At 33.5% G+C, this 12,578-nt stretch overlaps 2 protein-coding genes across 4 annotated transcripts in view; one reads left to right on the forward strand and one right to left on the reverse strand.

The window, feature by feature from the left end:
• LOC127880743 (uncharacterized) overlaps positions 1-4,271 on the reverse strand; it is an 87,519-nt gene extending 83,248 nt beyond the window's left edge. The window contains exons 1-5 of the mRNA XM_052428111.1: positions 4,210-4,271; positions 3,724-3,979; positions 3,020-3,092; positions 1,655-1,765; positions 210-334 (exon numbers count right to left, since the gene is read on the reverse strand). Coding sequence (XP_052284071.1) covers positions 210-334; positions 1,655-1,765; positions 3,020-3,092; positions 3,724-3,872 — 458 coding nt within the window. The 5' untranslated portion in view covers positions 3,873-3,979; positions 4,210-4,271. The remainder of the gene's footprint in view (positions 1-209; positions 335-1,654; positions 1,766-3,019; positions 3,093-3,723; positions 3,980-4,209) is intronic.
• Positions 4,272-4,291: 20 nt separating this feature from the next.
• Positions 4,292-12,578, forward strand: part of LOC127880744 (nischarin-like) — a 38,127-nt gene continuing 29,840 nt past the window's right edge. For all 3 annotated transcript variants that reach the window (XM_052428112.1, XM_052428115.1, XM_052428113.1), the window contains exons 1-4: positions 4,292-4,440; positions 10,814-10,897; positions 11,588-11,770; positions 12,417-12,465. In XM_052428112.1, coding sequence (XP_052284072.1) covers positions 4,354-4,440; positions 10,814-10,897; positions 11,588-11,770; positions 12,417-12,465 — 403 coding nt within the window. In that variant the 5' untranslated portion in view covers positions 4,292-4,353. The remainder of the gene's footprint in view (positions 4,441-10,813; positions 10,898-11,587; positions 11,771-12,416; positions 12,466-12,578) is intronic.

Genomic DNA, 12,578 nt, shown 5'->3' on the forward strand with positions numbered 1-12,578 from the left:
ACTATTTATTTCTACACTTATTTCCAAACATCTCAAAGTTTAATCATCAAATATTATTTTGGAACTAAATTTGGGAAAAAAAAAACTTTTTAACATTGGGAATAGGACAGAATAACAGCTATAAAATCAGCCAAATCAAAGCCATGGACATCAATGTAAAAAAAATAGCTAGAAAAAAAAACATTAATGATCACTACAGAACAACTTACGCAAGTCTCTGCTGGTAGATTGGATGAAGAGCTTCCATGGAGGCTGTGTTATTACAGAATCTCTTCCATCTAAGTAAGTGAAGGTACTTGCAGTGGACAATGTGATGTATACGGTCCACAAAGTACTGAAACAAACAACAGTGAATTTACAATAACTGAATACAAAAAAGTTATTTTGAATATGACCTCAATATATGGTTTTCATCAATTTATGACATATTTGAGGATGTGGTAGAACAGGTATTATTGTTTTGCAAAATTAATCAACAATTATACAAGAAAAATAACTTCACAATTTACTTCATTCGTTTCTTGTCTGAATAAATAATGGAATACCTTTATTATCGTACCTTAATTAAATGCCTCCTACAGTAATAATGAGAGCATGTGAACATTTCTGCTTGGTGCTTAAACTTTACTCCTAAATTGTTCCTACTTGATGAACTGAGCTATTTTCTGGGAATACTGGGCTTAACCCTTTGCATGCTGGGAAATTTGTCGTCTGCTAAAATGTTGTCTGCTGAATTTCTTTAATTAGCATTTTCTTTGATTTTTTTTCAAAGAATACTATTAGAACAGCAAACAGTTTGGATCCTGATGAGATGCCACATTCTGTGGCGTCTCATCTGGATCCAAACTGTTTGCAAAGGCCTTGAAAATCCGGTTCCAGCACTGGAAGAGTTAATGCAAGTGCGTAAAATGTTGTAACAGATAAGTCTGCAGTCTGCACAGGCTTATCAGAGATGACACTTTCCGCTATTATGACATTCTTTGTTTAAAGAAGTTTTTTCTAAATGAAAATCAAGTCAGGGCCCGTATTCACCAAACAATTCTTAGACTTAAGTCTAAGAATAAAGAAAATTCTTTAAAAACGAATATTCAAGAATTTCTTTAATTTTGAGTCAAACTCTGCAGTAAACATCTCTATCTTGATTATTCTTCATATAGAACATTTTGTTAATGACATAATCACTAGTGGAGGCCTGTATATATTCAAACACTGAACACATATTTCTTGGTTCTAAGTCTATTCTTTATTCTTAAGTCTAAGAATCGGTTGGTGAATACGGGCCCTGGGAAGGAGTTGTCCCTGTTTAGCCTGTGCAGACTGCACAGACTTATCTGAGACAACACTTTTGCATGCATTAGGCCTCTGGTGTTTTGTAGTTTATACACTTTTGTGTATGTGACTTTTATAAACGTCAACTCAAGTGAGTATTATCTAATGATATAAACAACGCAACGTGTGTACACAACGAAGTTTAATATATAAGTGAGGCATCAGAACAGGGTACAGAGTTAACATGGTTGGAAGCTATGGTCCATTGCACAATACAAATAGTGGTAGATATAGTCTGTTTCGTAATAGAACATCTGGGACAACACCTTTACTTGCATTAAGCACACCCTCATGTCTGTCATGAGAGTCAATTGATTAAAAATACCTGGTGTAAAAGTAGTGGAAGACTGTCAGGCTTGTATTCGAGGCACTCAGCATTCAACATTTCCTCTCTCATCACCTCAGATTGAATAACAAGTGGCTGAGCCTGACTCACCTAAAAAGAAACAAAAAAATCCAGATATAACAAAAAAATCCCAATTCAATTTGAGTTTTTTATTTTAAGAAGTGTCTAATGATTATTTTACTTCAATTTTAATTCAATTACATCTAACAAAATATATAACACAATCATTAAATAGCATTTTCAATAAAATGTCCTGAGAAAAAGACCTAGAATACTATCCAATAACAGATTTAGTACAGCAAATTAATAGCATGACCAGGGCTCGACACTAATGGTGGTCCGTTGATCCGGGGTCAGTAAAAAATAGGGAGGACCAGTGAAATAAGAAATTTGGTTGATCCGTCGGACCAGTTAAAAATCCTGGCCAGCTTATTGTGAAATACTGGTGGAAAGCCGTTTTCATCAATAAAACAACTTTATATGTTCATAATAAACCGATAATTTCATCATTATTTTATGGGCTGACTCGAGACCGGGATAAAAATAGCAACATATTGGAAATTTCAATTTTTCTAGATGCCCGGATGACAAAAACCTGTTGTCGCATCAAAAAATCGATTTGCGATCGGCAAATGTCTCCAGAAAATGTCTTCGGACTTCTCTGTGATCGATACACAAATTAACATAAAATTCTAATTGTTCGGATCGGGAAATGAACAAAATGGTATTTATTATTTTGAAAAAGTAGCAATAATCAGCATTTTATTGATCTTAAAACCATCAGAATATACTTTGTTTACCGTAAGAATTTATACTGGAGGGCGCAGAATAATGTTTTGATATTGCGGGAGAGTAAACGTTCGTATTTTCAAGATAACAAGTTTTCGAGATGTGGCATTTCATTCCGGGGGTGGTTGAACCTACGCCTAAAAACCTAAAACTAATGAAGAGAAGCTTGAAGTACAGCGAAAATATGAAAGGGATATTGAGATAGTTTAGTAGATAGTATAGTTTTCTTTTTATAAACGCACAATACATTGTGGATAGTCCGGAAAGTAAGTTGAAATTTAAGTAAAATAACAGAGAAATTGTAGGACCACTTGAAATCTTGGAGGACCAGTAATTTCTGAAAGCTGGTGGTCCTTTGGAGCAGTAGGTAAAAAAAGTTAGTGTCAAGCCCTGATGACCCTTCAATAATAATTAAAACAAACATAATAGTATGCATGTGTTCTATGGATTTCTGGCTTAAAAAACTATACACAGATTGTTACAAATATAAATAATGTAAAAAAACATGCAATTTAAGTGATTTTGAATAACATATCAGTAAAGATTGCCACAAACCTCCATGGCTCTTTCCACAACATTTTTCCTTCCTTCACGATAAAATAAAGCATCTCTGGGAAGAGGTACAGAACTGAAACAATTAATTTAAATTATAAATCCTTTTTAGTTTTAAAAACCATTGGAGGAAGTTAGGTAATAGATTTCATTTGTCAATAGGGTTATATTTTATCAGGAATTGAGTTGGTCATGTAATTGCCTACCAATTTAGGGTTTCAATTAAATCTTAACAAACATAAATAAAAATTAATATAAACTTCAGTGTTATAAAATGCATAATAATGGTAGTTTTTGGACACATATCCGAAGTGATCTACATTTCCTTTCCTTAGTGTTTCTTGCTAAAATTATTTATTTAAACAATCACAAACCTAGATTAAAAATATCCACTTTCACACAATAATTTATATCTTGTTACTTCCAATATTATCAATTATTACCATGCAGTTTTAAAAATTTCAATACTTTCGAAATTAACTCTTTGCTGCTGAATTTAATAAATAATATAGTATTACCTTATCCATTAAATGACCAAAAGCCTGTGAAAGCGACCTTATTGAAATGGCTTGAGCATGCCCAATTAAAATTTTGCACTCTATGTGATAAAAAAGGACATGATCCAAGGAAAGGCACAAATTGTGGACCTCTGACAATAATCCTTAATAATCTTGCATAAAATTGCTTTAAATGTCATCTATGATTACCTCAAAGCCTTGGATGGCGTGTCTGTAACAATATCACTCTCGTCAATTTCTTGTCGCAACTCCTCAAGCTCTTTTTTCAGATCTTGTTCCAAATCAAGAACCTTTTCAGTGCTGGATGGGCGATACAAATCTGACAGATGCAAAGCCATTTTGAATTTGAGGTCTCTAAATCAGTCCTGGTTACTTTCAGTAAGCTGGATCCCATCCGACCCGAATGTTTCGGATGCGCGCCCAATTATCGACCCATTGTTGAAATCTGTAATTGATAAAGTCAAAATCATAGCACAAAATTCAATGACAATATTGCATTAAGAAGTGCAAAAATATCCGAAAATATCCATATCCGGATACTGCTTCAGTAGACTTGAAACTTTATGTAAGCACTACATGTGTACTTGATTACGAATCACATATTTTATTTTTGTGGAATTATATATGTCAAACGACCGTTCACATAGATAATATCAATTCATAAAATAAATTCACCTTTATTTTGAAAAATTACTTGTCAAAACAGGTGCGATGAGTCGCTAGCAACACAAAGGGACACTACTCGAAATATCGTCGAAATTGGTAGAGGGCGTTGTCGTAAACAATGATAGTTCCGGGTTTCTATTTACATTTGTGAAAATGGCTCATTTCGGTAAAGATATTGATAACATTACATCCACCAGCTCTATTCAGATCAAAGGAACAGAGACAAACGATGCCTTCACGGTAATATCTATGCCAGTCAAGCGCAAACCAAATTAATAACTGACTTATTTCATTCGTACTCTGACTTTTCATACCATTTTCTATAAAAGCATTATTGCAAAAATTAGGTAATATTATGTGTACATGATGGAAGATGCATGCGTTGATAATTATATAAAATGTATGTATGTTTAATGTATGTCTGGATTAAACGTATTATTGTTTTCAGCGCAGCCAATATAGACATCGCTGCAAATTGCAGGCTGCTTATCGGGCATAAAAAGCAGCCAATATAGGCATCGTTGCAATAAATATAGATATTGTTGGAAAACGCAGACAATATAGAAATCGTTGGAAAACACAGACAATAAAGAAATAGAAGGAATATGCAGCCAATATAGAAATAGAAGGCAAAAACGTGTGAAATTCGAGAATGACTGTATCAAGAATTCGAAGGTTTTAATTAACATTATATGTATGAAAGTGTTTAAGGTCCATACAATTTTTAAACCTTGAACCCAGGGAATAATCTACATGTGCGTCCCGCGTCTATGACGCACAAATATCGAAATAGACGCATCGTTTTGAAATATGTGCGTCCACTCAGTCGCATTGCTGAACTGTATCCGTTAACGCATACGCGAATCACGATAAGTACGAACCATCTTGTGTACGAGTCAAAAGTGTAGCAATGAACGCTGAGTTTAACCGAATGAGGCTTGAAGACTCAAGCAAGTCTTTTGACTGGCTCTAGTTGAGCCGCAGATGTATAATACGAACCAATTAGAATCGACCTTTTAAATAGAATGTGTTATGATATTTTCTTGAGTCCCCGGATGAAAACCTGCATTAACTTTGTGTAACTTAGTCATAAATAATACAGAAAAAATGCCTCCGAAATAAGGTGTTGAAGCTTAATCCAAAACAAACAAATCTAAACTTTAATAATGGTAGGTCAACGGCTCGCAATTCGGACGTAAACAATTATATTATCAAGCTCGCAATTCGGATGTTAACAATAATATTATCATCGCTTTGAATCAAGTTGAAATGTTACAACAGGTTACATTCATGTAACAGATAATGGTATAGCCTATGTGAAGGCAAACAAGATAGTGATAACTCTGAATTTGTTTTTTTTTTGGTTTCAACAAGTTTTTGAGATTATTAAAAGTTTAATGCAAGTATAGTTCTTGAGCAAGTGTGATTCAGACATATTTTCTTCACTACTTGGTATCTTTCAAAATATTGGACCCATTCTTTTTCAAGGTGGACTCATTAATTTTTGCCTGGGACTCATTGGTCTAAAATCTGCGAGTTCAGGGACCCATAGATAGTAAATTCTAGATTATTCCCTGTGAACCTAATATATTTTAAAACGGAATATCAAACAAGTTGAAGTTAATCTTGATACCGAGAGGTTTATTGCACACAAATGTACAATTGTAATTCTACTTTAAATTAAATGCGTAAGTAGGAAGGCAGCTGACAGCGCAGCCAATATATATATATAGGGAAAACGCAGCTTTTAGTGCAGCCAATATAGATATAGAAGAAAAACAGATTAGGTCAAGGTTTCGTGACGGTGGTCATTATTTATATTAAATGATGAAATATAAAAGCATTATACGTGTCGAACTCATTAAAGAATTGGATTTTACCTTGTTGTGTGTTGTCATCCATAAATTAATCCTCATCCTAGGAAAAAAACAAGGGACAAAATTGTCACAAAACCAGGTTTTCATTGTGAAAAAAAAAATCTGATAAAGGGAGAAAACTCAAACTGAACTTTTGAAATGAACAAACAAAATTAACCCCCTTTGTAAGTTTGTTTTTAAAAAATATATATTTTTAGTCGTGGCGACCTTGACATTGGAGATATTGACATGATTCTTTCGTGCGACACACCGTCCCATGATGGTGAACAAATGTGCCAAATGATTTTAAAATCTCACAATGAATGACATAGTTATGGCCAGGACAAGCTCATTTATGGCCATTTTTGACCTTTGAACTCAAAGTGTGACCTTGACCTTGGAGATATGACATATCGACGTAATTATTTCGCGCGACACACCGTCCAATGATGGTGAACAAATGTGCCAAATGATTTTAAAATCTGACAATGAACGACATAGTTATGGCCCGGACAATCTTGTTCCGCCAGCCCGCTCGCATTCCTTCGGAAAACCTGGTTAATAAGCAATCATATTTTTGACACGTAACTAAGTTTTATTTTGCCATGCTTACTTGTTAGAACTGAAGAACTGTTATTATTATGTTATTCCACAAGTAAAGGCAAGTAAATTATAACACATACAAATCAATAAATCAATGACATCTTTTCGTTTTATCATTGCAATATCGCTAAATTTCGATACTTTACGGATACGTTTAACAGACTTTGTTGACATAATTTGTTTAAATAATTCTATGTGTTAAGATCTCTATAAATCGGACAATCGGAAATTAAATTCAGATTCAATCGTACCAGTAGTACACTCTTTACACTCAAGATCATTAACGTTAAAAATATTAAATCTCCCTCTTTCTATTTCTAAGTGATGCGAACACAATCGGAATATACTCAATGCAATTCTGTGTTTTCATCATCTAAGTAGGTTCCAAAACGAAATTCTTTTTCAAATGTTATAATATTTAAGCTTACTTTGAGACTCTTGATTTCAAACCAGGTTTGAATGCAAAGGTCACGGACTCAACGTCTAAGCATACAAATTTAATCGATTTTGTGATTCTGATGCAACCTTACATTAATTAAACCAAGTGAATCAAGTGTAATAAAAAATTGTTATATATATAAAGAGCAATCAGACTTTGACCTTTAATTTTATGCAATTATTTCGCAGTATTCCGCGCTCGGCCGCTGATGGTGTTTTGTAATATATACAATAGTGATAAGGTACAGTAGCAGACAGCAGGCATCAGGTTGATAAAAAGGCGAGGAAATGAAGATCTTCTATTATTTTAGTCTTTAAGTCAACATTTATCATTACTATAATTTTTTAAATGCACCAAATCTTAAAAATATTAAGATCTTAAAAATACTAAGTTTTGCTTTATTTTATCGTAAATTTATCTTCAATAAAGTTACATTTTAAATTCAACTTACATTTCTTTGTTTGGTACTCTTGAGTTGACGCCAATACTAAAGGGCTCGTTCTTTACATGGGACCGATAATGTGAATTAATATAAAAGCAAATATCGCCATAAAAAGAAAATACCATAGAAAAACATAGAAAATAATGTTGTGTTGCCAAACGGGCGACTTGTTGAAGCATTTCGCGTTGCAATGATGCGAGTCGAATCTTTCGCGTATATCTATTATAGAACCGATATGTCCGTTTTCTAGTAACCAAGCATTAATTTATATCGAACTTGTTATGTTTTCATTTATTTGAAAATGTCAATTTGAGTGTAGTGTAATTTATTAACCAGGTTTTTAACCAGGTTTTCCGAAGGAAAAAACTGGTTATTAGATTGGCGAATGCGGGCGGGCTGGCTGGCTGGCTGGCTGGCGGGCTGGCTGGCTGGCGGGCGGGCGGAACAAGCTTGTCCGGGCCATAACTTTGTCGTTCATTGTGAGATTTTAAAATCATTTGGCACATTTGTTAACCATCATTAGACGGTGTGTTGTGCGAAAAAATTACGTCAATATCTCCAAGGTCAAGGTCACACTTTGAGTTCAAAGGTAAAAAATAGCCATAAATGAGCTTGTCTGGGCTATAACTATGTCATTCATTATAAGATTTTAAAATCATTTGGCACATTTGTTCACCATCATGGGACGGTGTGTCGCACGAAAGAATCACGTCAATATCTCCAATGTCAAGGTTGCCACGACTAAAAATAGATTTATTTTAAAACAAACTTACAAAGGGGGTTAATTTTGTTTGTTCATTTCAAAAGTTCAGTTTGAGTTGTCTCCCTTTATCAGATTTTTTTTCACAATGAAAACCTGGTTTTGTGACAATTTTGTCCCTTGTTATACATTTAATTGTAACAAAGAAATTGCAGAAAAAAATAGCTTCAACATTTTTTACCCAAGTAACAGGTCATATGTCATCAACACAAGTATATGGGCCTTCATCTCAATTATGATTCAATTAACAGGTAATGTCAACGTGTTAAACAAGAGAGTTATCATGAGATGTCACAAGTACCCAAACTACTACCCCTGCAAATGTGACGATAGCATCAAATTCAACTATTAATTTTGCTTTAAGTTGCAATATTAATAAAATGCCTATTAAGATGCCAGTACGAACAACTAAACAAGTCTAAATTATAAAACATCAGTACATTCTGTGCTTTACACTGTCGACTTCGAAACGGATTTATATTTATAATTATACAGTCTGTTAATATTTCTTTTTTTGTATATATAAAGGAATGTGTAAGGTTGATATAGTCAGCTATACAACGTAAGTTATTGTTTGTATTATTTCTATCTAGACCGTATAAATATGAATAATAAAAATGAAGTGTAGAGGTAAATCTAAAGACGAAATTCCATAAGTATAGCTCCAATGAAATGTAAGAATGTTTCATAATAATATGGTTTTATTCATACACAAAAGCAGCAACAGGTAACGTTAACTCACCTTGCAGGAGGGCACAATTTCGAAAATCGTCTCTTCTTCCCAAAGATCTACCGTTGTGGATCCGGAGAATGATAATGTTAGAATGTCATCACATTTTAGGCCTGACTGTGTCCGAAAATCAAAGCCATTCTTTAACACTCACGATACGAACTACACAAACTTATAATATATACACAAACTGTTGAAGCACACGATAACACTATAGGCACAATATACGCAATAAATAACACACAAAAAACTTAAACACAAATTACACAAAACACGTATTCCAAATATCGCACTAAACACACACAAAAAACTGTTGAAAAGCACGAAAAAGCACTATACACACAAAACACGTTTTCCAAATATCTCACTGATCACTGACAGCACTGATATTACAAGTAACACAGATATGAAATGGATAAAAAAAAATCCAATATAAATATACGGCTAAGAGTTACTTGCTAAAATATAACAACTTTTTACAATATGTGCGAAATTCCATTCCTAAGATTGCAATTTAATTCACTTTAAAGTCATCTGAGCAAATAAAAACCCGGTATAATTTAGGGTCTTTTGGGTTGAAATTCAAAGGGAAGTATTAATTGGCAGCTAATTGTACATCCTTAAATTCACACTTAGCAAATCTCGATAAAATAAAATTAGTCAAACAACATCAAATGTAATAAGTTTTGCTTGCTATCTCTATATTGGCTGCGTTTTCCTTCTATTTGTATATTGTCTGCGTTTTCCAACGATATCTATATTGTCTGCGTTTTCCATTGATATCTATATCGGCTGCAACGATGTCTATATTGGCTGCGTTTTATGCCCGATAACGCAGCCTGCAATTTGCAACGATGTCTTTATTGTCTGCATTGAAAACAACAATACGTTCAATCTATACATACATTATACATGCATGTATTTTATATAATTATGTTAATACATTTTTAATTACTCATGTGCTCATAAAAACAAATTATTATGTCTTCATCTTGATACAGAAAATCATAATACGTGTATAAATGTAAATATACTGCCATTTTAGCGATAAAAAACGATAAGTTTTAAAATTGTATGGACCTTTACCACTTTCATACATAAACTGTAAATTAAAACCTTCGAATTATTGATACAGTCATTCTCGAATTGCACACGTTTTTGCCTTCTATCTCTATTCTGTCTGGGTATTCCTTCTATTGCTATATTGGCTGCGTTTTCTTATGATTTCTATATTGCCTGCAACAATGTCTGTATTGGCTGCGTTGAAAACAACAATACTTTTAATCTGTACATACACTATTCATACATACATTTCACACATAACTATGTTAATACAATCAAAACAAATTATTATGTCTTCATCTTGATACAAATAATCTAAATACGTGTATATGTATACTGCCATTTTAGCGATTAAAAGCGATAATTTTAGTCTTAATATTGTTTGGACATTTACCACTTTCATACATATACTGTTAATTAAAACCTTAGAATTATTGATACAGTAATTCTCTCTAATTTCACCCTTTTTGCCTTCTATTTTTATATTGGCTGCGTATTCCTTCTTTTTCTATATTGTCTGCGTTTTACAACGATATCTATATTGTCTGCAACCATGTCTATATTGTCTGCGTTTAATGGCCCGATAACGCAGATGCAATTTGCAGTCTGCGCTAAAATCCGCGTTTTATACAGACCCCATAAATTCACATGCTGATTGTCATGTGGTCGTATTCATTTGATATACATAGCAAGAATAATCTCTTCTTTGTTCTTTTTTCAGATCTACATTATACAAGTCAATGTAGGGCCTTACTCATGGACTGTGAAACATAGATACAGCGACTTTCATGATTTGCATGAAAAGGTCAGCATAAGATATAAGAACAGTTTTGGATTTTTTTGCGGATTTTCACTGATTGACTCCTGATTGGTCATTGCTGTCTCCAGTACTGCTTAAATGTTCCCCCGGTACTCTTAAATATACTTAAATGTACCTGGGGTACTCTAAAGTATACTTTAATGTACCCCGGGTACAGAAAATATTATGAAACATACCCAGGAATTAAAACGCTAAATTAGTCTTTTCGGATATTTTTTAAAATTAATTATGTTCATATTTATCTCAATATTCTTTCAAATGGCCTCTATATAAATTGAAACTCCTACTGAAAAAAACCGTTGAGGCAGGTTTTGTTCAAAGAGATTTTTTTTTTCGTATTCCATAATGTTTTTTTTTGGAGGGATTACAACTTGGTTATAGTCTAAATTGGCATTAGTATATTTTCTGTACCCGGGGTACATTCAAGTATATGTAGAGTTCCCGGGTTACATTAAAGTAGTTCCTGAGCCAATAATGACCACTCAAGAATTAGTGAAGATGGTTTTGTATTATGTCTTTTGATCAGTCATTATAAAGATTTCCAACAATTTTTACTAAATGTTTGTAAAATTTACTATGTTTTGCTAATGAAATAACAACATATTTAAATATGTTTATTTTCATTTTAAAAAATATACACAGATGGACAAATTAACTTCACAATATTTTGTACAGCTGTGCTCAGGCAGCAGACTGGACAAGAATCTTCTTCCGCCTAAGAAGTTGTTTGGAAACCAGTCGGAAAGCTTCATTCGGAAGAGGCAGCACGATCTGGAGGTGTACCTGCAAACCGTTCTGCATTTCGTCTCTCACAAGATGCCCAGCTGTTTTGCCTCATTTCTCGAGTTTGAAAATTATGTAGGTCGAAACATTTTCCTTTGATGAGGAAATTGTTTAACCCTTTGCCACTCTGAAGGGAAGTTAAGCTGTATGCAACCAGAATTAACCCTTTCAGTGCGGGAACCGAATTTTGAAGGCCTTTGCAAACAGTTTGGATCCAGATGAGACGCCACACGACAGAACGTGGCGTCTCATCAGGATCCAAACTGCTATTCTGATAGTATTCTTTGAAAAACAATTTTAAAAAATGCTAATTTTAGAAATTCAGCAGACGACATTTTAGCAGACGACAAATTACCCAGCATGCAAAGGGTTAAACCAGAATAGCCTGTGAGCAAGTTGTTCATGTTTCATGCTGTTTTCTGCTCAGCATTATTTTAGGGTTGGAAAAGGAGCCTCAAAAACTTATATTGAAAGGTCTTTAATTGAAGTTAATTTTCTAAGCAACGACAAAAAACTCAGAATAAGTATAGGAGAGGTAAATGGTTAAATGGTTGTTTAATTCAGCTTAATTGATTGTAATTGAATTTGATTAATTGTTGATTTATATTTAATGTGTGCAAAATGAAATCAGATTAGATTAAACAAACTAATAAAACAACACTAATATATATTAATTTAATGCTTCACTGTTCAATGTCTGGTAAATATATCCAATTTTCAGGAAATACATGGAATCACCCAGCGGATGGCAGAAGAATTGTACAATAAAGGTAATTTAAATATTTTATACATGGGCCATTGCAGTCTGAGATAAATGTTTTAGAGCATATGCCATTCTGGCCTAAACCTTAGCAAAGGCAGAACCCTGAACAGGTTTTCATAG

The sequence above is a fragment of the Dreissena polymorpha genome, chromosome 5, assembly GCF_020536995.1.
Source record: "Dreissena polymorpha isolate Duluth1 chromosome 5, UMN_Dpol_1.0, whole genome shotgun sequence".
Lineage (NCBI taxonomy): Eukaryota > Metazoa > Mollusca > Bivalvia > Myida > Dreissenidae > Dreissena > Dreissena polymorpha.